The following is a 25,988-nucleotide window of genomic DNA, read 5'->3' on the forward strand; positions in this document are numbered from 1 at the left end:
TTTCCTCTAGGTTTTCAAATTTGTTATGGTTTTCCATAGTATTCTGTTATGATTCTTTTAATTTCAGTTGGCTCTGTTGTGACATCCCCCATCTCATTTCTTATACCGGTTATTTGCTTCCTCTCCTGTTTTTCTTTTGTCAGCTTGGCCAGTGATTTATCAATTTTGCTGATCTTTTCAAAGAACCAACTTTTGGTCTTGTTAACGCCTTCAGTTGTTTTTCTCTTCTCTATTTAATTTAATTCTGCTTTAATTCTTATTATTTCCTTTCTTCTGGCGCCTGAGGGCTTCTTTTGCTGCTCTCTTTCTACTTGTTCCAGTTATAGGGTTTATGTTTTGATTTTGGCCCTTTCTTCTTTTTGGATGTAGCGCTGGAGTTTTAAGAACTGGAAGGGCACCCAATTCTAAATAAAAGTATACTTGGTTGTTCCAAAATCAAGTAAAGAGGAAGCTAAGCAACAGGTTTGTTTCCCAGGTGATGTAAATTGAGCAAAGAGCTAAAAAGAGAACAACAGCTGAGGAGCCAACACCAAGCTGTAGCAGCTCTGCTTCTACACAGTGCAAAGGGCTTTCAGCCAGACTGGGTATAGCAGCCTCCCTGGGAGCAGGCAGCCTCAGCCACTACAGCTCACGGTTCCAAAGCTTAGAAGAGCAGTAGCTGCAAAGGTAGCAACAATCTCATGACTACACCCAGGCAGGAACACTCTAGAGACCAAATTGGCAAGAGCTGATTTTGCAAATTAGCATCCGTCTTTAAGGGCCTCTTAGAAGACTGGTGTTTAAGGGGTCCAACCAGAAAAGCTCTTGTTGAACTTGGCTTTTTAATTGTTTTGGGTGCACTGCTTTGGAAGTTGTTTTTTCTTTTTTTTTTAAATAACTCATTTTAAATTATTATTAATGAACAGCTTGGTTTAGTTAAGAAAGTAGAAATTGTAGATTCCCTGGCCAAGCATTTTGTGGTGAACTTAGGCAAGTCAACTGTCCAGTTGAGTACGACATGGGGGTGACATGAAGACAAGCCTGGCAGTGTGATGTGTGGGGCAGCATCCAAGAACGGGGATGTCAGAAACAGCGGCCTTGGGAATGCGGAGGAGGGGGTGGCATCATCCGTGTTCTGAGGGAAGAATTGCTACGATTTGATGATGGACCAGATTTATGCGGAGGAGGCAGTGAAGAAAGCAGAGACAGTGTAATGGTTTGTGCCAGGTGACGACAAGCATGGTAGTGTCGCCAGTTGAGACAGCAAATGTGCGGAGTGGGATGACAGTGGAGCTGGTCGTGGGGAGGACACTGTCGACAACAGTTGCTGGGGGAGAAGGGTACCTGGGCGGGGGGACACTAGGATTTCATTGAGAGGAACTAAAGGATTATTGAGCAGCAGGGCCACCTGGGTGTCTGAGGCCCAGTGCCTGCCTCCAGCAGCAGCTGGTGTCCTGTTCCACAGCAGCAGACAAGGTGACGCTGGGCCATTTCACAGGGGCCGGGAGCAGGGTGATTGTGGAAGTCTCAGGGTGTCTGCTGCTGGAATCCAAGCTGGACATGGAGTTGTGGCTCTACAGGAGCTCCAAGGGCCTGCATGAAGTTGGAAGGTTTGAAAGGTCCCATTTCCCCTCCTCTGTAGATAGGCTGGTGGTGAGGATGGATGGAAAGAGCTGAGCACGCGGAGCTGAAGCCTGCCGTGACAGATTCTCCTCCAGTGCAGGCACAGCCTCTGTCCAGAGACTTGTGTAGTCTGACAGCAGCCAATCAGTAACGTGTATTTCTGCTACAGTTATGTTCCACATCTGACGCTTTGCTTATTTAACTGACCAGTGCGGTCTTTCAGGGTCATTGTGACAGGTACTGATCTTTGTCATCATCTTACTGGAGATTAGCCCTGGCGTATTTGGAATTAACGCATGCTAGATATTAATTAATTATAATTACAGATATTCCTGTTGGTAAGAGGAATTCAGTACTGCAAACGTTATTAACCTTCTGTGTGTCAGGGATTGTGGGAGCAAAAAGGTGATTGAGAAATCCCAAATGCTTATACAGTGGAGATGTTTCATAGTGTGAGGTTATGACTTAACGATGAACTCAGGTCATTAGATGGATTTCTTTAAGGCAAAGCGTTTTTGGTTATTTTGTGTTCGTTTTCTGTGATTCTCTGCTCCCAAGTCATCCATGTGATCGGCTCACGTGGGGTAAGCACTCTGTCTTTTGCGTGCTCTGTAAATCCAGTCCAGCCTCAGCGATTACAGTGGGTTCTACACGTGGTCTGCACTCTAAGATGATTGACCATTGTATTTCCTAGGACTGCAGAACACTCAAGCGACTTGCTTTTTAGAAAAACCTGACTCCTTCATACTTGTCAGTAAGGACGGGAGGTTAGAGCAGGGATGTTCGTTTATTTCCCAGCCCTCTGCCTCTCTTCCTCTCGAGATTTAATCAGGGTGGTTCACAGATGTTCAAGACACCAATTTAATAACTCCAGACACCCTCCAAACCTAATTTCCACTTGGAATTATCTTTTCTCCATATTTTGGGATAAATAAACACTTTAAGCATGATGGACTGCCTGAGTCTATTGGCTGTTTTGAATGAACAACTCTAATGGGGTTTCACTGTACTTGAGTTAGGGTACAGTAAGTCAGGCCTCGTTAACTTGGGCTCTTTCGATTTGGAGTTCATGGAAATTGGCATAGGGGCTTTTTATTATCTAAGGGCTTACTAAGAAATTAATAGTGAACGATGGGCATAGAGACTGAAACAGAAGGTATTTTCAAGTGACGTTCAGCATTTCAGAAGCCTTCCTTCACAGACATACTAATGTGCTATTTATAAGTCATCCTGTCTATTTAAAACTAGTCCCCTAATGACCTCAGACAGAAAATGTTTCATTAGCCTAGTTTCTGTCCATATTTAGAAATAATCAAACCATCCATTTTAAAAGAAATAGTCCATAATTCAGTCTTGTCTCTTTACTCCACTATCGCTGAATGTGAATTGTGACACTTCACTGGGCTTGGTTGCCCCCTGACTTTGATATCACGGGTTCTTGGCAAGTAAGTCATGTCCTAGAAGCATAGCTATAAGGAGTTCTGGGCCCATCGTGTCCAGGAAGCTGTTGTGTGCCTGCAGAGGGGAAGGGCGCACATGGAGTGGCCCACGAGGCAGGTAAAGATGCCGCGTCACTGTGTCCGCTTAAAGAAGATCTCATGCAGTAAAAAGCAGTTTCTGCTTGCACAAAAACACTCTGAAAGGTGGCTTTGTTAGCTGCTTTGGTTGAAGTAATTTTAAGGCTGATCTTTCAGTTGAAAATATTTTATTACTTAGTTTTTTTTTTTCCTTTTCACGGTTCATGAACTTTGCAGCCACCTCCTTTTTTGACTAATTAAACTGAGCAGTTGTCTGTTGCTACAACTTCTGCCAAACAGCTGTTATTGTTGGGTGGCAAAATAAAGAAAAAACAGAACTAGTCACAGAAATTTGTTATACCCTAAAAATACAGAATAAATAAATGAAATCAGAGAGAGCCCAGTTAGCCTGTGATTTTCATTACTGGTGTGGGTTTAATTATTTAAACCAACAAAGTGGAGTGTCCTGGTGGTGAATAACCGTGAGCAGATGTGCTGACATTGTTCAATACAAATGTGTTTTCTCTCCCTTGGGGGCCTCTAGTCCTGTCACACCCTCTGCGCTGGCCGAGCTTCTCACCCTGCTGGACGGCAAAGTGATTTCCTCATCAGCAGCTAAACAGGTATGTCCCAACTTCCTGAAGCTTCTGACTGCTCCGCTACCCCAGTAAATTTGTATGCGGTAACTAAGTGAATTTCATAATTGATGTATTAAACGTTTCTAAGTGATATTTTTATGCTGAAAGGTAGAAATGTTTTATTTAGCAAGGACTCAGAAAATTTGCTACCTGGGGAAAATAATGAATGTTTGGCTTTGTGCTGAATGTTTCCCCCAAACGTTTGTGTGGAAGGCTGGGCCCTGCAGGTTGTGCGGGCCCTGGCGACACACAGCTCCCCACACCTGTGAGGTCGAGGGTGGCCCCCACACCACTCCCCGGCCTCCTGCCCCCTCTGTGTCCTCTGCAGCCTCCCAGCCGGTACCAGGGGTTCCTTTGTCTTTGTCACAGGGTTGCCCTCTGAAAGTCAGTCCTCCAGCACGGAGGGTGGGTCAGACAGACTGCCGCCCACGTAACGGGTAGAGTTTTACACACATGCCCACTGTGTTGAAAACTCAGAGAAATGGCATCATCTAAGGTGGCCTTCTGCCTCATCTCCGCCTCTGCCTAACAGCCCAAGGTAGGTGAGATGCCTGGAATTCAGAAAGCCCTTACAAATAAGGACCCAGAAAGATAAAGGACACGAGGGCAGCTGCCTGATCTCAACTTCAGATGCCACAGCTGTCAGTGCTTCAGCCAGACATGTAACGTTATTTTAATGGCGCCTTTGCATAGAATACTTACACTCACCGACAGTGGTGGCAGGTCACAAAGTGGGGCTGTGGAAAAGCAGCTGCTTTGGGCTAATTATGAGCTATCATGGAGCACACACTGGGCTCTGGGCTGTGCAATGGAGACACGAACTTGTAACAGCTATTTAGCCACCACCAAGTGATGTTGTCAGCTTAGGGGACCTCAGCACATTTCGGAAAGTATTTTGGTTGCCTGGATGTCAGGGGAATACAGATGCTTATGACAGTGCTCAGTAGTAGAGTACTAGCAGAAAGATTAGATGGCCTGAGGGGAGGAAAACACTATATATATATATATATATATGCACACGTACATAAGAGCAGACGAATTATAGCATTTGAAGTGAAAGAAAAAAAAAAACCTTTCCTTTCCCAACCTTCCTGCTCCACTAAAAAAAAAAGAAAAAAAGAAAAAAAAAACACCATTAAGGAAAAGAAACAAACCTAAGGCAATGAATAAGATAATTCTAGTTCTAGTAGAAAGAAATGGAAGATGCTGACAGCTGGGTTCAGATGTAAAGGCACTTTTGGAGTTCATCAGCTTCCACTGTTTAAAGGCAGGGGGTGAATCCTGGCTTCTGTGAAGCAACAAAAATAAAAGCCTAGTTAGAAAGGTGTTCTGTGTTTGCTGAGAGGGGAATCCCTCTTATTATCATTGCCTTCGGGTTTTTTTTTCTTTTTTCTACTTTTTGTTTTCTGATTTTTAAGAAAATAATTTACTGATTTTCTAGCAAAAATAATATATATTCATTATAAAGAATTTAAGTAATGCAGAAAAATAAAAAGGTTCCCAAATTCGACCACCCAGAAATACCTACCATTAATACTGGGTAAACATCATTCCAGGCATCTATCAATGCACACATGCAGTTAGAAGAATGGATGGATGGAGGATGGATGGGTGGGTGGGTGGATGGATGGGTGGATGGATGGAGGATGGATGGGTGGGTGGATGGATGGATGAATGGAGGATGAATGGGTAGATGGATGATGGATGAATGGATGGATGGATGGATAGGTGGATAGGTGGGTGGATGGGTGGGTGGGTGGAGGATGGATGATATTGGATGGATGGGTGGATGAATGGATGGATGAGTGGGTGGATGGATGGATGGAGGATGGACGGGTGGATGGATGGATGGGTAGGTGGGTGGGTGGATGGATGCAGACAGAAGGTTAAGAGAGATAAAGACTTGAAAATTAGAGGTAATAGTGTTCTTATTTTTTAGTTTTTTTAAAAATTTTATTAATTGTACAATTCAGTGGCTTTTAGTATATTCACACAATCTTGCAATCATCACCACTAATTCCAGGATCTTTTCATCACACCAAAAAAGAAACCTCGCACCCATTCACAGTCACTCCCATCTACCCCTCCACCAGCCCCAGGCCACCGTTAATCTACTTTCACTCTCTATGGATTTGCCTTTTCTGGACATTTAATATAAATGGCTTCATACAACATGTGGCCTTTTAATATATAAATGTTTTTAAGGTCCATCATGTTGTCACATGTATCAGAACTTCATTCCTTTTTATGGCTGAATAACATTCTATTTATGTATATGTAACATCTATTTATGTATATGTAACATCTATTCATCTGTTGATGGACATTTGGATTATATCCACTTCTTGGCTTTTGTGAATAATGCTGGTGTGAACGTTTGTGTACAAGTTTTCATTTGAACATTTTTTTTTTCCATTCTCTTGGGTATATACCTGGGAGTGGCATTGCTGGGCCAATATAATAACTCTGTTTAACCTTTTGAGGACCTGCTAGACTGTTTTCCAAAGCAGCTGCACCATGTTACATTCCCACCAAAAATGTGAGGGTTCTGGTTTCTCCACCTCCACGCCAGTGCTTGTTAATGCCTGTCTTTTTTATTATAGCCATCCTAGTGGTGTGAATAGAGTCCCTGAATGGTGCAGATGGTTAAAGTGCTCAGTGCTGACCAAAAGGTTGTAGTTTTGAGTCCGCCAAGAAGCACTTCGGAACAAAGGCCTGGCAGTCTCTGCTTCCAAAAAATCAGCCATTGAAAATCCTGTGGAGCACAGTTCTGCTCTGACACACATGAGGTCACCATGAGTCAGAATCAACTTGCATCTAATTTTACTTGAATTTAACAGAAGTAAGCCTTGGGTTTTAGAAACCTGTGAGCCAGAGGGGGCTCGAGCCCATGAGAAGGAGTCTGACTGCTAGTTATTGATGCCTCTGACAACTTAGTGTTCTTGGTCTCCCACTGCTGCTGTAACAGGATACCACAAGTGGGTGGCTGTAACGGACAGAAATTTATTTTCTCACAATTTAGGAGGCAAGGAGCCTGAATTCAGGGCACCAGCTCTAGGGGAAATCTTTCTCGCTCTATCCGTTCTGAGGGAAAATCTTTGTCTCCTTTGGCTTCTTCTCTTCCTTCGTTGCTTGGTGCTCTCCACGTGGTACCTATCTTTACCCAATTTGTGCTTGATTGCTTCTGTTCCTAATCTACTCTTTTTATATCTCAAAAGTGATTGGCTTAAGACACACCTTACAGTGGTATGCCTCATTAACATAACAAAGAAACCCCTATTCCCAAACGGGATTACATCAACAAGTATAGGGGTTAGGATTTATAACACATATTTTTCAGGGACACAGTTGAATCCATAACAAGGCCCCATTAGTGATTAGATGACCAGGGTGAAGAAAGTTGACTGAATGACTCCTGGGGATGACAGATCTGCAGAAAGAATCATCCTGTCCTGAGAACATTCTGAATTCCAAAGAATCCCCCACTTTACGTTCTAATTTGTTGTTAATCTGTCTCTGTCGGCCTGCCCCTCCCTTACACTGCTGTTCATTATTTTCCCTCACACACTCCTGCACCTTCCTCTCCTTCTGAGGTTCACAGGCGTCAGCCCCTCAGCACCCCGAGGCGGGGGGTGATTATATGTCAGTGTGAGCGACCTCCTGGTATCTGTAGACAAGTGTCCTAGGTTCCTCTCACAAGTTCCGGTTCTGTCTCTTGAAATAGCAGGTGGCAGTCCCCATCTTCTGCCCTCACCAAGCACAGGGCCAACTTGAACACAGCAGACTCCCAGCCCTCAGTCACAGCTGACTGCCAGGAACACCTCAGAGATTTCCAGCCTGCTGGCCAAAGTCAGGGCTTAAGGGGAAACCACCGCTCAGGGTGTATCTCCTTGTACATGCCTGGAAATAGATGCGTATAGTCCCCATTCTCCAGGGATCCCCGGGTTGATTTCAGTGAGACTGGGTGGGACTGGGCGTCCACAGAGCTGGAAATCTTGTTTTAAGATGAAAGTATGCTGGCTAACCAATTATCTCTTGTTTTAAAGAGAAATCACCAGAAAACTTTTGATGTAGAAAATGTTATATATCATGCAGTAAACTTTGATTTGATGCCTTTTATTCCTCTTTTAGTACTTTAGTTCTTTGCACATTTTACTGTGCCCTGCTACTCTTGGCGGTGGGGGGGTGGGGCAGCTTGGGTTTGTGTTTGTGCCTTCAAGAAGAATGACCTTTCACAATACTTGCTTTTGACAAAAGAGGGGCCCTCCCCCTCTGTCTCTGTCATGGCCCCTCCACCATATTGCTTGAGCAGGTCCTTCTTCCAAACTGTGCTCCAGAGCCCTGTGACAGGCAGGGACAGGTTAGGGCCTGAGTGCTTTCCTACGACATACTTTAAAAATAGCTGTAGCTGCAGAAAACAGTTGGGTAGCAGTCAGGAGGACGGTGTGTGCACTCGGTCCCCACAGAACCAAAGGCTGGGTTTCTTACCCATCTGTCAGAGCTGGCTCAAGTGGCTGCGTGGAAGTGGGGTGGGGTTCCCAGCTTGCTCCCCATCCTTTGGGTGGCCACTCCCCAACCCCGGGCACCAGCTCTGCACTAGAAACCCCGCACCATTTGTGTCTGTCTTTGGTGGGCAGCAGCAGGCCCAGGAGCTGCGCTCCTGACCAGAAACAGCTGCACTTGGATAGCACCTCCCAGGGTGGTGAATAAGGACAGAAAAGCCGAGGACATATGCTGCAGCACCAGGCGTGTGTGAGCATCAAGAGGCCAGGGGGACACTGGAGCCTGGCCTGGACTCCAAGGGGGCTCGAGCCAGGGTGCACGCACCTCCTCTTAGATAGGAATAAGCAGCAGATCAGGCAACTGGAAGGAGTCCCCCAAGCACCCCAGGGAGCTAGCTCTGGGCTGTAGTAGCCACTTTACTAGTTTGCACCATCAGAGAAGTTAATAAGCTGATGTATTCCAACTCTGGGAGTCAAGAACACACCAGCCACCAGACTGCCATTTGTTCCCGGATGCCACTGAAATATGTCTCTCTGGTGTCACTCCTTCGTGTCCTCCGCCCCACTTTCTCAGGGAGCAGCCAACCACTCTGCATTTAAAAGCTCCCTCCATCTCTCGTTGTTGCATCCCCACTACTCTGGTTACTGTGGCCCAGGCACATCCAGCCAGCGCGTGAGCCTGTTGGGTTCCGACTATCCTGGGTCCCCCGCAAAGGCTGACTCAAGTGGCCCACTCGGGGTCTGCTCTGTGCCTTCAGTGCAGCCCCCTAGCGGCCAGGAGAAATGGCCCCATGTCCGAGTGTGCCCCCAGGGACCGCCAGGGCCTGCTTCCAGGCCCCAGCTGCACCGAGCCTAGTCTCCTCCGCAGAGCTCCTCTGCCTCTCCTGTGAACGGAGCTGGGTAGCTTCCTTATGAGCATCCTTGCAGGTGGTTTGTTTTGCACCAGGGTTTGAGATCTCTACGGAGGCTCTTCCTGAATGCTGGACACTTTCATCAAGGAGCTTTTTTAGGAGTCTCTGCAGATAAACAAAGTACACACTGGAAAAAGTCTAAATAGCTGCCAGTAGGAGATAATTAAGGAGCCCTGGAGTCAGAATCAACTCGACAGCAACAGTTTTTTTTAACGGGGGTGGTGCTAACCAAAAGGTGGGCCATTGGAACCCACCAGCCACTCTGCAGGAGAAAGGTGTGGCAGTCTGCTTCCATATGGATTACAGCCTTGGAAACCCTATGGGGGCAGTTCTACTCTGTCCTGTAGGGTCACTATGAATTGGAATCAACTCGATGGCAACAGATTAGGGGATAATTAAATTATGATAAATGCAATTGATGGATATATATTTTATTAATATAATACTTCTGTAATAAGTGAGGGAAAAAGCAGGACACAAATTGTATATACATTATGATCAAAACTATGTTACAAAAAGGAAAAAGATCTGAACAAAACACTAAGGGAATGGAAATACAGGTGATATCTTTTATCTTTTCTGTATTTCCTTATCTTCTACCATAGCTTCAAACCAGTTCCATCTAGTTTGAACCCCTGGTGAGAATTTGCATTTCTAACAAGTTCTCAGGTGATGCTAATGCTGCTGGTTAGGGACCAAGACTGGGAACCACTAGTAGAGCCAAAAAAAAAAAAAAAAAAAAAAAAAAAAAAAAACAAACAAACAAACCCATTGCCGTCAAGTCAATTCTGACTCATAGCAGCCCTATAGGACAGAACAGAACTGTCCCATAGGGTTTCCAAGGGGTGCCTGGTGGATTCGAACTGCCAACCTTTTGATTAACAGCTGTGCACTTAACCACTGCACCACCAGGGTTTCCACTAGTAGAGCAGTGGTTCTCAAAATTTGTTACAGATAACAATCACCTGGGAATCTTGTTAAACTGTAGTTTCTGATTCAGTATATCTGTGGTGGATATGCAAAATTCTGAGCAGGGATTCGAACTAGAACAAACCGGTTCAAAGCCCTGTTTTCTACAGTGAACACATATTAACTTTTATAACTGGATTATGGTGTTGACGAAGAATATTGAACATACCACGGACTGCCAGAGGAACGAACAAATCTGTCTTGGAAAAGGTGCAGCTGGAATGCTCATTAGGGGCAAGGATGGTGAGACTTTGTCTCACATACTTTGATGTTATCAGTTGGGACCAGTCCCTGGAGAAGGACATCATGCTTGGTAAAGTACAGGATCAGCAAAAAAGAGGAAGACCCTCAACAAGATGGATTGACACAGTGGCTGCAACAATGGGTTCAAACATGGCAATGATTGTGAGGATGGCACAGGACCAGGCAGCGTTTCCTTCTGTTGTACATAGGGCCGCTGAGTCGGAATCAACTCCATGGCACCTAATAACAATTGGAAACAATGTTACAAAATTGTAAGAAAAATAAATAGTATCAGGGAAAAGGGGCAGAGATACTCTTCAGAATACTTGTGGGGCAGCTCACTGAGTATAAATCACATTAAAAAGTGTCTTGTTGTCTGTTCATATGCTGCTGACACTCTGTTAGTAAGTCAGCTGATGGCAGGGAAAGTTCTTACCTACCCTATGCCCCTTACTCTTGATGCCTTATGCATTGTCGGGCTCAACACAGTTGATGGATTGAGTTGGAGGCATGTATTTTCCCTGAGGAGCTAGGCTGTGTGGCGGTGTCCAGAGGGGTGCCCGTTGCACACTCAGGACCCACTGAGTACACATCCTTGGCCACGTTCACTGGCATGCTCTGAGGAGCTGAGCTGCAGGCACAGTGCCTGTCACGTCATAGCCACAATACATAACTGTAGTTTGTTTTGATTCCGATGGGGGGAAAGAAACTTGAGCCTTGCTAAGACTCAGAGCATCTTCCCTTCATTTGCTTTGCTGTGTCTGCTAATTATTGACAAGCTCTGTTTGTCTGGGAGGAGCGGCCCCTGGCTGGCAGGTCCTCTGCCCCAATGGCAATAGAGGAGCGCAGTGTTCAGTGATGACTGCAGGCAAGAGGAAGGACAACAGGGAGCCACACCCCCAATGCCAGCTTACACTGGAACAACAGGAGTGAGGAAAACAACCACCCAGGAAATGCCTCCCTTAAAAATGTTTTATTTTCCAAGTTTGATCAGATTTGGGATTTGTTGTTGTCATCGTCATTTTTTAGGTAGAAAAATACATACATCATTAACTGTTAATTATCCTCATCAGATTCAGGTCCAGCTCTACCTGTAGGGGATAAGTGTGGTAGGCCAGGAGCTCTGTGGAGTGTAATTTATGTTTTTCGTGATTTTCCCAGCAGGCTGAGATCTCTAGACTTCACCTAAGTGCAGAGGTTCCCTCCTGCAGCCTGGGTGACCCTATCCTTTACCAAAATGTCACCTCGATTAATTAATTCAGTGGACGTAAGACAGCGCCATCTCTGGCCTCTCACTCGGGGCCCTGTGAGTAATCATCCTCTCCACACCCGCCGAGCAGCCTCCTGTGTTGGGGGGCCGAGGCGAGGACCCAACATCGCTCAGGCACGGTGGCCCTCAGGCACAGTTGGCCTCAGGCACGGTGGGCTCCAGGGGAGACAGCGCCCAGCGGGGCAGCGCCGTGCCCTTTCCCCTCAGGCCGGCCCGCACAGCTGGACACTAAACTGAATCTGCTCCTTCCTGCCCAGGGTCCCCGTCACTGCAGGGGAAGGAGCTGACTCCTGGCTTCTCCCTTCCCCTCCTCTGGCCTGTAGGTGTTTGAGGAGCTGTGGAAGAGTAAAAGCAAGACTGCAGCACAGATCGTTTCAGAAAAGAAACTGGAGCTGATGGAGGATCGGGAGGCGCTGGAGCAGCTCTGCCAGGCTGTCATGGAGGGACATCCTCAAGTGGTGACTATCATTCGAGGCGAGGGTGCACGGGAGAGAGGGTCCCCTCTCTGACTAGCAGAGGACCAGGGCCGCCTGCCTGCAGGGCCCAACAGCTGGCCAGGCCTGAGGACACAGCCCAGAGGCTCGTCCTAGCAACGGCTGGCCCAGCTTCATCAGTAATTCCCTAATTATTTTTGTCGGCTTTTCAGTTAAGGTCAGAAGAGATGAAATTAGGTAAATACTGGGAAAATGCAGTTTCTTTTCCTGTAAGGAAATTCCACCCTGGAGTTTAGTCTGCATGGCGCCACCATTTAAAAGGGTGCGATCAAGCCAGGAGGTCCAAGTCGTGACCTCCCAGGCGTGTCGCCCTCCCCCAGGTGGGCACTTTGAATCCGTGTAGCTAGTCCAGTGCACCTTCCTAAAGAGGACCTTTCAATAATAACCCAGCAGGCAGGGCTGCAGAGTAGGGAAAAGATAGGGCAACACTTCAGCTTCATGCCTTTAAGAGGCGGGAAGAAAGGCAGAGAGGAAAATTATTTGTAAATTACGGAGAAAATCCTTGACAGCAGCATGGCTTGAAAACCAAGTCATTTTGTGTCTGAGCAGAGCACAAAATAGAAAAGCCAAAATGAGGCACAGCCCTCCCTCCCCACGCCTAATCATATTGTCTGGAGATAGTTTTCAGTGGGGAAAAAAATTGCTAGCGCCTTTTTCAGAATAATACCCACCCACCCATCAGCTTGCCGGGGACACTAACAGCTCTATAAAGAGCTCTTGATAAGGAAAATGAGCTTGCACCGGGGCTTGGCTGTCTCCATCTTCCCGCCATCTGTAGTGACTGATAAAGGAACACTTAGTTTCAGACTCCTTCCGGCCAGCGCGGATACGCGCAGACATTACTGCAGATCACCCGCAGAGCGGGAGGTCGCCGGCGGGCGGGCCCTCGCGGCCTTGTGTGAATTTACTCGATAGGAATTCAGCGCCTCCTGTCTTCCTCACGCCCACCCTGTCCGCCATGGCGCACCTCCGCCCCGGTGCTGTGGAAGAGTTTCCATCTATAGATTTGGATTTTCATAAATGGATCCTACTGGCAGGGGAGGGGAGGAGAGCCGTGCCTTCCCGGTGGCTGGAGTCAGAGCTTCGCCTTCACTCTGCTCAGACCTGATAATTCACCTCCGAGACGTGAGCCAGTCAGAGGGCCGAGAAGCGCCGTGTCATGGTGTCGCCGCGGTGCCCAGGAGAAGACGGCCCTGTCCTTGTGCCAGCTTCCCTAGCTGCAGGTAGTCACGCGTTAGACATCCGAGTTCTCCTCGTGCTCGTTTTAATCAGAAGGCGGAGCAGCAGACATCCCCTCCGGCCGGGGCCTGGCAACCTCATTGTCAGCCCCCCCCCCTTTTTCCTTTCCCCATCTTGTATCTCGTGCTGACCGAAGAAACTGCATTTAATGTTCAGTAAACCTAACCTTTAGGATTTTTTGGTATGCATCTGCTTATTGTCTCCTCTTTAAACAATTTCTATCTTTAAAGGCAATGGACGTGAAGAAGGGAAACCTCAAAGCTATAAATAAACTGATTGGGCTGGTCCGAAAAGCAACTCAAGGCCGAGCAGATCCAACTGTGATAAAGAAAATACTGGAGGAGAAGCTGTCGTCATGAGTTACTCTGGTCTCTTCCCCGAGTGAGAGAACGGTGCAGCCGTGACTGGGAACAGTAGCCTGTGACAGCGGAGGTCTACCTGCTCTCCCGTGCTGGAGTCCCTGTCCACCCCACTCAGCCCAGGGCCTGACCCACTAATTCTCTACCTCTTACGGTCTGGGTGTTGGGATGCTGCCTCCACAGGAGACACGCCCTGTTTGCTGTACTGACATCAAGATGGTTCAATGAGAGCTGCAGCCAGAGGCTAATAGCAAATTCCAGTATTTATTAATTCCAAACTAAATAAAACATACTGTTTCAAATACTGTTACCATTCTTAAGAAAGCTTTTCTCCCAGCAATTCATTCAACAAATATTTTTGGATACTTGTTCTAGGTACTGGGATTGGCAGTAACCCAGACAGATGGTAATCTGGATACAGTGTTTTTAGATCCAAAAATAGGCTGATGAAGATGAAAACACAATAATAAGCACAGAGTAAACACTAGTTTGTTTGGGTGTGGAGGGGCTCATGAGGGCCAGGATGAAGGATGGGACCAAAGGAATAGTAATCATCCAGCTACTGCGTGAAAGGGGTACTGCCCCTTCAGCTCCCTAAGGAACCGAGGTAGCATAGGTCTGAGAATAAATGTTTCGTTTTTTTGGTAAAAAAGACAACAAAAGTTTTCAAATAAATTTAATGAATAAAATACATACTGAAATATCACATAAAAAAATTAACTTACACTTCAAAGATTGTGCAGTTGACAACCCACCCACCCTATCCTTGGGCCAAAAAAGAGAAGAAGAAAAAACCTGTAACATTAAATTGTTTTGTCTGGAAAGAATAAAATTATAAGCTAGTATACCCTGATCTATAACAATCACCCCAGTGCAGTGAACAAGTATGGCTATGCAGGCTGAGTGGACTTCGCACCTGTTTTCTCAACGGTAACACTATTTTCTCTCTGTTGCGCTGCTGCGCCCTTGTCCACTGTGCCTCCGTTTCCTCTTATCCACAGCTCTTACTTCAAAGACCTGTTTTGTAAATGCTGTTTCTTAAAAGCACACGCCAAGTAAACTGTGGCACAAGCAAGAGAACAGACTCTTTGAAGGCCCTGATTTTAAACTCTTGAGTTCTCTAGCTTACCAAGGAGGACAGTGAAAACATTTCTGTCGTGAACATTGCTCTGGCGGCACCAGGGGAATTGGAGAAAAGTGAAGCCCTCCCCTGCAATTTAGCAATTACTGGTTCCTGGTTGTGGACAATGGTTATGGCTTCCCTGAGTGGAGAGAAGTGTCCCTCTGACCCAGCCAGGAAAGTGAGAGGGAAAGGAAATTTGTTTTGTGGTTCACTTTTCAGACAAACATGAGGAAGTAACCTTTAAAAAAAAAAAATAGGTTTAATTAGTGACTTTGAATTGTAAGCGAATACGTCTTGTTGCCCAGGAAGCCATGTGCCCTGCATTGTGTTGCAATACTGAGAATTACCAGGCCTGAAAGCAAAAAGCGCCCTTGCTTTCTTTGAGAGAAAGGCAGTGTTCTCCCGCCTCCCTCCACAGGCCTCTGAATTACAAAGGGGCGGGTGGAGAAGGTCTGAGATTGGAATCTGGTGGAATCTTTTCTTTGTAAGAAATAAGAAGGTTCAGTTTTGTTTTATAAATGCCATTTTCACCAAAGGTTCTGGCTTCTTGGCCAGTCAAGCCTTCTAGAAAGCACTGGAGGATCTTTCCAGACCACTTTAAGTGCTTACTTAAACGGGGATGCGGCCAGATGAAGACAGTTTACCAAAACAACTACATCAAGTGTAAACTATACTACGGACTGATCATTCCCAGAGAAAACTGCCATTGTTAAAACACCTGATCTTTAAAGTGCTAATTCTTGCCCAGATATGACCATAGCCTTTTGTCTTGAATGCCAAGTTCTGAAATTCTTGAAAACCAGACTGTTATGTTGATAGAACTGCTACTAGAAAAAAAACAAAGCACAGCTCGCCGTCTTACTTGAAGCCTGACTAGATATTTGAAAAGTATGTTTACATAACACCCTAAGAAATTCACAAAGTATGGCTCTGCTGGTAAATGGGCCTCAGTGAAGTACAATTTTAAATATGTTCTTACATGAGTGTGAATTTAGTCTGCTTCTGTGTTTGCTATTCAGGGGAAATCTCATTAAAATGTATGAGTTCGCGCCATAGGTGAAGCCACTGCCTCTGGCATTGGAATCCACACACCTGTAGGCTGGATGTGTGGCAATGAGCTCTCACTGGGGAAGGAATGTGCCAGAAAACTGGCTCCCCCAGCCCCACCTGCACCAGCCCAGCCCAGTCAGGCCCAAGCGTGTATTCTGCTGCTTGAGGAGGAGGTTGGTGGGCTGGTGTGTCCTGATGGGGAAGGCAGGGCGTCATCTCCAGCACTCAGCACACTGCCAGGCACAGAGGAAGTAGTCAGTAAATGTTCCTTTAATTTATAAAACGAAATCAATGGAAAGCCTCCGTGGGGACTCTCTTTTTTGTAAGAGGACTGGTGCTGCCCGCAAGGCTTTCAAATCCTGGGTCATTTGGGTCAAGGAAGAAGCTACTTGTCTCTGTCCAGGCACTTACATCACAGTGAAATTCTGTTCCCATCTTTCAAGATGTGAGATGGCCCAAGAAAGGAAATCAGGTTATTTATTATACCAAGGTAAGGATGTTTCAGCTGACCGCCCCACCCCCAACCACCATTTTTTTTTGGTGGTTACTGGAAATCTGGAAGAAGGGTATGAAATTTATGAAAGTATGCCATATGCCATATTTGTGTGTACCCTCCCTCTGAGCTGGTTAATTCAGTATATAGTTTATGGCCATGACTCACAATTTCTATTGTGATTTTCATTTTCTTTTGAATTTAGCTCCATTGTTTCAAAGATTCTACATACTGACTATTAAAAAAAAAAAATTAAGTCTACCTGAAAGGCCATGTTATCTACCAATTACCAGAGGCAGCGCTGAAATGGTCACCTCAGCAGGTTGTGGACAAACGGACTCGTGGATCATTGTGAACAGAGTCAACACTAGACTGAGAGATGGAGAGCATTTGGTTGAAACCCTTTCTCGCTACCTCCCTTGGTCAAACAACTTAGCAAATACCAGTTAAGGTAAGATGGTCAACATCAAATTCCCTCTTTTAACATATCTGCAGAGCAAAAAGGGGCCGGGTTATAGGTGGGCCTTTGGAAGACCTGTCCCAATAAAAAGTCTGCTGACGTACAGAGAAGCACAGACTTCTGCAGCCTCAGCTGCATCACCCTATCATGTTCTGAAATGATACAGTAAATCTAAACTCTCCAAAAGATGCCGAAACACATATCGAACTCAAGCAGATGAGACCTACTGCTAGGTGGGTGACAGGTTAACTTGCATCTTGTTAAGACAGGGACAAAATCCACTCACCTGAAGGAATAGGAAGAGCCAGCCCTAACTAAAATCAGTTATCAGTTGTAGGATTCTGAGTGCAAGGGGCGAAAGACCTTGTCCTGGCCCTTCTTTCCCCCACAGAGCCTTGCTGAAAATCTCCCACTGAAGCCCTGTTGTTGATCCAGCTGATTAGCTGCCAGGATAATCCATCCTCCAAAACAAGTACTGGCCTTATAAATGCCTGAATGTGCAGAGGATTTACTGAGGCAAATTATTCCGAAAACAATTCTGAGTCTTCTGAGGGCTCTTTCTAAAGCATTAGTTTTATGATGGTCATTCAAAAAAAAGTCAACTCCATTGGCTTTTTGAAATGTTTTCTCAATGATGTGATTTAAGGGTGAGGTAAAACTGGTTTGACAGTGGTCTGTGTTAAGCTGCTATTTGATGGAGAATTGTTGGTGTGTGATTTATAGACTAACGGCTGGCTTGAGAAGGGGCCTGGGAATATCCTCTTAATGACCTAAAGCCAGTGTCCTCAGCGACAGGAGGACTGCTTTCCCAGGAAGAGCTAATACTGCAAAGCTGGCTGAGATTCGCAGCAGACCACCACATCACCCTGGCCTGGGCCAGTGACTTGAAGCAGCCTGTGCAATAACAGCTGTCCTGCAATAGAATGTTTCATAAAAATGGCAAGCATGACAGCCATTTCAATACATACAGGGCTGGTAATTAGTGATTAAGTAAACTGGCCTTAAATGAGAACTGAAGTGTATGCTGTGGAACCAACAACTGCAGCCATTTGACATTACAGCAGTGACACGTCCCACTCCTGCTAGGGCAGTCCTTCCTTAATGAAAGCAGCCTAGACACACTTCCTGGTTCAGAATGGGCATGCATCCACAACCCAAACCTCTAAACAGATGTGGAGGTCTACCCGCATGACCACTGCAGCCAGGCTGTTCCAGAGACACTGACAAAAACGTTCAACCACCACCACCACTGGCTGCCCGAACTCAACAGGCAACCCACGCATCCTATTCCTGGTTTCTGACTATAAGGAGATGTGATCCTGACAACACGCTGGCCCCATGGTGTCTTAATGGATCAAAACCCAACAACTATACCTGACCTACAGAAACACATCCTGCGAGGGAAAGGCACCCCTGAGGACTCCTAAGTGAACTGAACACATCCTTCCTACACAACACAGACATCAACTCCAACCCAGCATGTCAAAATAGTTTCCAAAATAATGCTGAGAAAAATGGGGACAGTTCTTCTGAACACCAGGGAAAGGAAGAATCAAATGACAAGGAAAATCACATCTCTAATTAGGTATTCCAGCGTCCCTATTTCATGGCTGGGAGATAATTTACTCCATGGAACTATGTTTTAGGTCAAACCTAACCTGGAATTTGAGTAAAAATTTTTAAATATTTACTTGGCCATTTCCAAAAGTCAATTTTATATACCCCAGCACTCTCATATACCCTAAGCCACAAAATTCACTCAGTCTAGAACTCTAAATCGGACCCTGACCTAGGAGTGGAGGTTAGGTTTGTGTTTGGGAACCTGGATTAGCCCTCGCTGCCCAGCATCATCAAGCTGCACCTAAGAGTTTGTGTCCACTGCTTCCCTTTTCCCTAGGTTCTTCCAGCAAGTAACCCAGCAACCAGGGTGGGAGCCTGTCATATGGAAAAATGTCCACAGTCTTGGATCACATTTTTAAGCATGCCAAAGATGTTTAAAAAAAAAAAATTTTTTTTCCCCAAATTTTCTAAGGGCCTCACCTATTTAGTTTAGGACTGGACCATTCTATTTCATTACCAAGATTTTCTTCCCACCAAGGAGTTCCCATCGTCACAGGCTGCTGGGCAGTATCTTCTTGTCCGCCTGAATCAACGTTCAGTCCCCCAGTCTGTCTGTCATCTTCCTCAGGCATATGTCCTCAGCCATCCTTACCTAACCCAATCTGCTATTCCATTCAGCCGTGTGGGTGTCCCAGTTCTCTTTTAGTCAGTTTTCTGACTCTATTTTACAAAACCCTGGACATAGCACTCTAGAAGAGAGCTTCAATGGATTTAGAAACATGAGCCAGTTGGTCCCAATTCCAAACAGAAAGTGAGGAAGAGTTATCATGTGAGTTTGCTACCAATACCCACCCTCCCAATAGGAAGTTAAATTCTCCCGCCTCTCACCCCAGACATTAAGTCTACTTCAATACCTGTTAAAATAAATAAATAAATAATAAGATGCACAAAATCAGTTTTTTCCCCAAAAGGCACTTTCTCCAAAGGGGACCACGGTGTTCTGTAACAAAGCAGCACGGATTCAAGAACAATCTACGTCACCACCAAGTAGTGGACAGGGGGTGTAAATAAAACCAAACACCTAGAGAATACAGTTTTTGGGTGTGATTTTAGCATTTTATGTACCTGGTAAGTCCAAACAGGAAGACAAACACTTGGGCAAAACAAAGCAAGAGGATAATAAATAAGAGCTTAAATTTCATCTTTGACTGTTCCCCTCTCTCTACCTTAATCTACCTTCTTTTCTAATAGAGGATTGTGGGCTGTGCAAACACAACCAGACATTGGGAGGCTGACAGGAGGCCAGTCAGCTGGGCATCATACATTCTGGCTGCTGCATCACAGCTGGGCAAACCAGTTTTCATGACAAATTTGAAGTCAGAAATGTGCAGTGAACTGCTATCTTTGGTTCCTTGTCTGGACTCAGAAACACTGCTAAACTCGCTCCTAAGAGCTCACTCAGCCAGGTCAGGTCTCCTGGTATCTTTATTCCATGGCTTGGCTCTTTCTCCCACAATACACAGCTGCCTCAAGATCCCTGAAACACAAAAGGGCCAGCTTTTGCTCAGCCACGTCTCTTGGGCTCCGGAGAAGGTGATGGTCAGCTCCCAGACCACAGTTGCCCCTCGGGCTCAGCAGTGATGCCCACAGAGCAAGCAGAACACGGGGCCTTCCAATTTCCCTCCTGAACAGCGAGGCGCATCCCTGTTACCCGCTTCTCACCTGCAGAACTGGGCCCAAAACAGAAGGCAGTGGAATTTAACATCCATAAATATCAGTTGCGTATGGTCTCCTTTTCAGCTGGCAGTTATTCTGTGTGTTTCCCCTCTTGGTGGTGGTTTAAGGAGACTGGCTCTAAGTATGATTAAGCCTCGTGGAGCAGCTGAGATGCACTAACACATCAAGGCAGCCTTCTAATGAACTCTATTACTCAGAAGGCTGACTTCCCAGGTGGTGGGCACTTGGCTTTGCAGAGCTCCCTGCGACGTGTCTGCAACTGCATCAGCTCCCAGAGAGGGCTGGACAGTACCTGCTTCCCTACAAAGTGCAACACATTAGCAAAAGCAGACAGAATCACCAGTGTTTTTCACAGGTTGCATTAAGTTTACCTTTATCCTTTCTCTCCACTTCACCCTCCTCCCATCCCAAAGAAACTACCACAGAAGAGCTTCACAAGTCAATCTGTTTGTTTTCAGGAAACTTACAAAGTAACTATGGTTGTTTCCTTACATAAGGATATGATACCATGCTTTCTTCATTTTATCAAACTCCTAAAAACCAGAGTAACAGTTTGCATAGGTATGCTTGATTTTGTGCAAATCTTACTAAAATAAGGCTATCTTCAGTGTTTAGGTAGTGATAATCCAATTAAAGAAAGCTCTCAAGAAACAAGAAAAATTCCCTGCATTCCAAATTCTCTCCAAAACAACATCTGACTTCCCAGGCAGCTAGTGGAAATCAGTGGATTTGCCTGCACCATAAGGCAACACATACTGGACAGAATATGAGTCCTGGGAGGAAAAGTCCGAGGTTGTGTGATGAAGGCAAGAGAGGCTGGGCTACCCATCCCTAGTCTTCCCTTCTATAAAACGGCAGCCAAATGCGGAAGCACCAGGAGCAGGTGTGTGGGATGCAGATGTGTACTCTTCACGCACTGCTGAAGAGCCAGCTGTGGACACAGGCACTTCTAGAATCACCGAACCCTGATATTCACAGGTACGGTGTGAACTGCAAGACGAGTGACAGAGGGGGACGGAAAAGAACAACCAAAAAATGTAAGGAGGAAGAGAAAGCCTGCCTAGGGAGCAATCAGCTTATGAGACTTACATTCTATATAACATAAGGTGGAAAGACACGGCTAGACAGGAGATATGAAGAAAATTTCTCCCCCAAATCAAGTATTGTCAGGAAACAGCAAAGTAGAAATTTCTGTAAGCAGCTTTGCATTTAACATTCAGTCAAAACACTAAAACCTTATAAAACAAGAGCATCTACTTAAAAAAAAAAAAGCTAACAGCAGGAGTCCTCAAAGTCCCCCAGGATCTTGTAGCACAGAATGGAGTGTTCCTGGGCCAAGGCTGCCAGCTCCTTCAGAAACTCTGGGAAGAGGGCAGCAGCCAGCATGGTGTTCCTCACCGGCAGGGGCAGGTTTGGGGGCGCCCCAGCCACCTTGGCTCTGTTGGTCAAGAAGGGCTGAAGCACTCTTGGGGGATCATCCAAAAGGTTCCTACCAGTGTCTGTCCAGGAAGCATTTTGAATGGGATCTGAAACCAGAAACAAAAATTGTCATCGAGGCCTTCCATAGCCCTTTACTTACTTCGACCCTTTTCAGTGGAAAGTGCGTGTGCGTGCGTGCGGTGGGGGGCGGGTGGGGGGTGATTCCTAGTCACGGGTTCAGTTCCTGTAACTGACTGAGGTCTGAAGACATGGCCCTTGGGCACACACCTTGTTTCACGCACTCACCCCAGAAGATTAACCTCCAGCACAGGGCATGTGACATGAGGGTTTCATCCAAATCCTATATAAGGAACGTCATGCAGAAACTACAGCAAGAAGGTAGGTTTATCGAGAACCGGCATGTGGGGAGGGGAAGGAAATGAAAAAGTCATCTCCTGCCCCTGGCTCAACCAAGTTAGGATGTAGCTCACCAGGAAGGTTATTTAGGGATGCCCAGAGGCTCCACCTACTCTCCCAAACTCCTCACGTGGCACAGCTACAGGAGAAGGCTGGGTTAACGAGCCCCCCCAGCTCTCTGCAGCTCACACCCTGGCCCCTGGGCTGCAGGGTGACTCCCTCCCCTCTCCTTCGGGTCAGGGCTTACAGCTTTTATGGAGAAGAAAGTGGAAGAAGCCTTTGTTTTATTTTTTTAAGTTTGCCCTGAAGCCTCTGAATGCTGGAAATAATGTAGAGGAAGTTGGGTGCTGGTAAGATCAGACTGAGAACTCCCCACAACTACAGGACTCTAGCAACAGCAAATGGCTTACATGCCTCCATTTAAGGAGCATTTCCAGGGGTTTCAACCTCAGTTTAAATAACACAGGTCTAAAATGACATAAGCCCAAACTTTAACATATTCAAGTGATTTGCATTTTCATATCAAATCAGTTTCACTAATAAATAGTCAGGGAAGTTGAACTATTTTAAATTCCTGAACATCTCCAGCCATCATATATTTGTAGGAACTGCTTATGCCTTCTTCTGTCCCTACCCAAACAGTCTCATTATTCCACAGAAATCATCATATTCAAGTTCTTCATTATTCTGGCTGCTTTTTGGAATTCAGTCCCATTTTTCAACACTCATCTCAGAGTAAGAAGCTAGCTACAGTGCTAAAAATTCGTGACATTTATAGTATTTTCCACCGCACACTACTATAGTCTTTAGTGTTAAAAGAAAATCTTCCATTTTACTGCTTTAAATACCATATTAAGTAAATTAAAGCTTATCACAGTTCATGCCATAAAGAACAGGAAAAGCTGAGAATCTGTCTGCTGCTACCTTTCAGCAAAAACAGCATGCCCTGACAACGGAGTGAAGACAACAGTGTTGTTGTTACTAAGGTATGCTGTCAACTTTGGAGACCACCCTGCCCCCCCCCCCCCCGCCCTCAAGCACTGCAGCTCTCCAAGGGGCCCAGCAGAGCTCACAAAGGAAGCTGATCTGGATGCCAGTGGACAGTGGTTGGAGTCCTGGTGGCACAGTGGTTAAGCGTTCGGCTGCTCACCAAAAGGTCGGCAGTTTGAATCCACCAGCCTCTCCTTGGAAACCCTATGGGGCTTATCTACGCTGTCCTATAGGGTCGTTATGAGTCGAAATTGACTCGGCGGCAACGGGTTTGGGTTTTTTTGGTTTAGGGGCAGTGGTTAAGCACTCGGCCACTAACCAGAAGGTCAGCAATTCAAACCCACCAGCCGCTGCATGGGAGACAGATGTGGCAGTCTGCTTCAATGAAGATTATAGCCTTGGAAGCCCTATGGGGCAGTTCTACTCTGTCCTATAGGGTCGCTGTGAGTCAGAATTGACTGGACAGCAATGGGTTTAGTTTTCTTTAGTTTGAGGAGTGAAATTCTCCTAGGCACTAACTCTAGACTTAAGACCTGCCATTGTTTATGCCGGTTCCTCCACCTGGGATCCCCTCGCCATATATCTGTACCCGTAAGTCTTACTAGCTTAAGGGGCACTCCGTACACAAACTCTGCCACGTACTGGCTGAGTAACCTCAGGCAACTTGCTTTACTTTTGTGTGCTTCGATTTCTTCATCTGTCAAAAGCTCATAGGTTATTGTAAGGATTAAATAAGTCAATAAGTATAAAGTACACAGTGACCTCTTGATAAGTGTCAACAATCATCATCATCATCATCAATTCAGTTGCCACTGACTTCACACAGCATTTCCCTAGAAATAATTCCTGTTCTAAGCTCCCACCCCATTTTACCCCACTGCAGACTGGCACTGTTTATATTTTCTCTCCTCTACCAGCCTTTGAGCTTTTGGAAGACTGAGCCCCTATCTGATAATGTGTCCTTCACACCTCCTAACACAGTCCCTACTGATAGCAGCAGCTAATAAACACTTGTTGAATGACTGAGTGACAGAACCAACCACAAAAGGTCTTCCCTACTTCTGATACTTGCTGGAGGTGGCTCATCTTCATCATTCCTCATCTTCATCTTTCTCTTTCAAATTCACTCCTCCTCCTCCTCCTCTACCCCAAAAAGCGTTTTTTAGTGGTTCATTTATGTAGTTTCAATCCATGAATAAAAAGTGTCATCACTAAGTCTCATTTATCCAGCCTGAATCCAAAAACTGAAATCGTCTCCACTGAGGCAGGAGAACACCCAGTGAGGGAGACCAAGGACTTGCAGGTGAATCCTAAAGCAGTTCCATCAGCGGCTGGGGCATAGCAACATGGGCTCACCTCCGGAGTGTTGGCCTTTCACTGTATGACGAAGTACCATCAAGCTCTTGATTCAAAGTCAAGGAGACCAAGTTATGGTTCCTACTGACAACCAGCTCATGGTAGGTTGTTGTTATTAGGTGCCGCTGAGTTGGTTCTGACTCATAGTGACCCTGTGTACAACAGAACGAAACACTGCCCAGTCCTGCACCTTCTTCACAATCGTTATGCGTGAGCCCATTGTTGTAGCCACTGTGTCAGTCCATCTCATTGAGGGTCTCCCTCTTTTTCACTGACCTTCTACTTTATCAAGCATGATGTCCTTCTCTAGGGACAGATTTCTCCTGATAATATGTCCAAAGAATGTGACACAAAGTCTCACCATCCTTGCTTCCAAGGAGCAATCTGGCTGTACTTCTTCCAAGACAGATTTGTTCATTCTTTTGGCAGTCCATGGTATATTCAACATTCTTTGCCGACACCATTAATTCAAAGGCATCAATTCTTCTTCAGTCTTCCTTATTCATTGTCCAGCTCTCGCATGCATATGAGGCAACTGAAAACACCATGGCTTGGGTCAGCCGCACCTTAGTCTTCCAGGTGACATCTTTGCTTTTTAATACTTTAAAGAGGTCTTTTGCAGCATATTTGCCCAATGCTATGCATCATTTGATTTCCTGACTGCTGCTTCCATAGGTGTTGATTGTGGATCCAAGTAAAATGAAATCCTTGACGACTTCAATCTTTTCTCTGTTTATCATGATGTTGCTTATTGGTCCAGTTGTGAGGATTTCTGTTTTCTTTATGTTGAGGTGCAATCCATACTGAAGGCTATAGTCTTTGATCTTCATCAGTAAGTGCTTCAAGTCCTCTTCACTTTCAGCAAGCAAGGTTGTGTCATCTGCATAATGCAGGTTGTTAATGAATCTTCTTCCAATCCTGATGCCCCATTCTTCACATAGTCCAGCTTCTCGGATTATTTGTTCAGCATACAGATTGAATAAGTATTATGAAAGGATACAACCCTGATGCATACCTTTCCTGACTTTAAACCACACAGTATCCCCTTGTTCTGTTCGAGCAACTGCCTCTTGACCTATGTACAGGTTCCTCACGAGCACAATTAAATGTTCTGGAATTTTCATTCTCTGCAATGTTATCTATAATTTGTTATGATCCACACAGTCAAAATGCCTTTGCATAGTCAATAAAAAGGCTTATGGTGTAACTTCTCAGTTTCCTTCTCTGTATAATGGGGATAACAGGTGCCTGGCCTCCCTTCCAGAGTTAGAAAGCAGTGAAAGTGCTCTGAATAGGAGTAAATACAAGCAACTGTTACTCTGTGGTTAGGAAGGTATTTGAGGGGAAAAATAAAAGCCTGACAAGTGGCTTAACCTCAGAGATCAACAGTCTCAAGAAAGATAATGTGACAGCTTGCACAGGATTCACCTGCTCTGGAGTGGCAGTCACAGTGACACCTACTTCTGCTTGAAGCATTAGTGAGAAGGCTTGTTTGTACTGGGGCTGCCAGAAGGCAAAGGGAATGTGGGGGCTGCGCAGCAGAGCAGCTCGGGCTGCAGGTGCCTGAGTTACACCCACACAGAAGGGCTCAACAAGTGCACACAAACACCGGAGGAAAAGGCAGGGAGGGGGGGAAATA

At 45.7% G+C, this 25,988-nt stretch overlaps 2 protein-coding genes across 5 annotated transcripts in view; one reads left to right on the forward strand and one right to left on the reverse strand.

The window, feature by feature from the left end:
- Positions 1–13,893, forward strand: part of GATB (glutamyl-tRNA amidotransferase subunit B) — a 103,817-nt gene extending 89,924 nt beyond the window's left edge. Inside the window, exons 11-14 of one of the 2 annotated variants that reach the window (XM_023733552.1) lie at positions 3,664–3,742; positions 11,976–12,110; positions 13,184–13,369; positions 13,616–13,758. In XM_023733552.1, the coding sequence (XP_023589320.1) occupies positions 3,664–3,742; positions 11,976–12,110; positions 13,184–13,363 (394 nt within the window). In that variant the 3' untranslated portion in view covers positions 13,364–13,369; positions 13,616–13,758. Of the gene's footprint in view, positions 1–3,663; positions 3,743–11,975; positions 12,111–13,183; positions 13,370–13,615 lie in introns of both variants that reach the window. The other variant, XM_004378825.2, reaches the window with a different exon arrangement.
- A 193-nt stretch (positions 13,894–14,086) lies between these two features.
- Positions 14,087–25,988, reverse strand: part of FHIP1A (FHF complex subunit HOOK interacting protein 1A) — a 292,671-nt gene continuing 280,769 nt past the window's right edge. For 2 of the 3 annotated variants that reach the window (XM_004378826.2, XM_023733548.1), the window contains exon 13: positions 14,088–21,693. In XM_004378826.2, the coding sequence (XP_004378883.1) occupies positions 21,440–21,693 (254 nt within the window). In that variant the 3' untranslated portion in view covers positions 14,088–21,439. Of the gene's footprint in view, positions 21,694–25,988 lie in introns of all 3 variants that reach the window. The other variant, XM_023733549.1, reaches the window with a different exon arrangement.

The sequence above is a fragment of the Trichechus manatus genome, unplaced genomic scaffold (genome assembly GCF_000243295.1).
Source record: "Trichechus manatus latirostris isolate Lorelei unplaced genomic scaffold, TriManLat1.0 scaffold00059, whole genome shotgun sequence".
Lineage (NCBI taxonomy): Eukaryota > Metazoa > Chordata > Mammalia > Sirenia > Trichechidae > Trichechus > Trichechus manatus.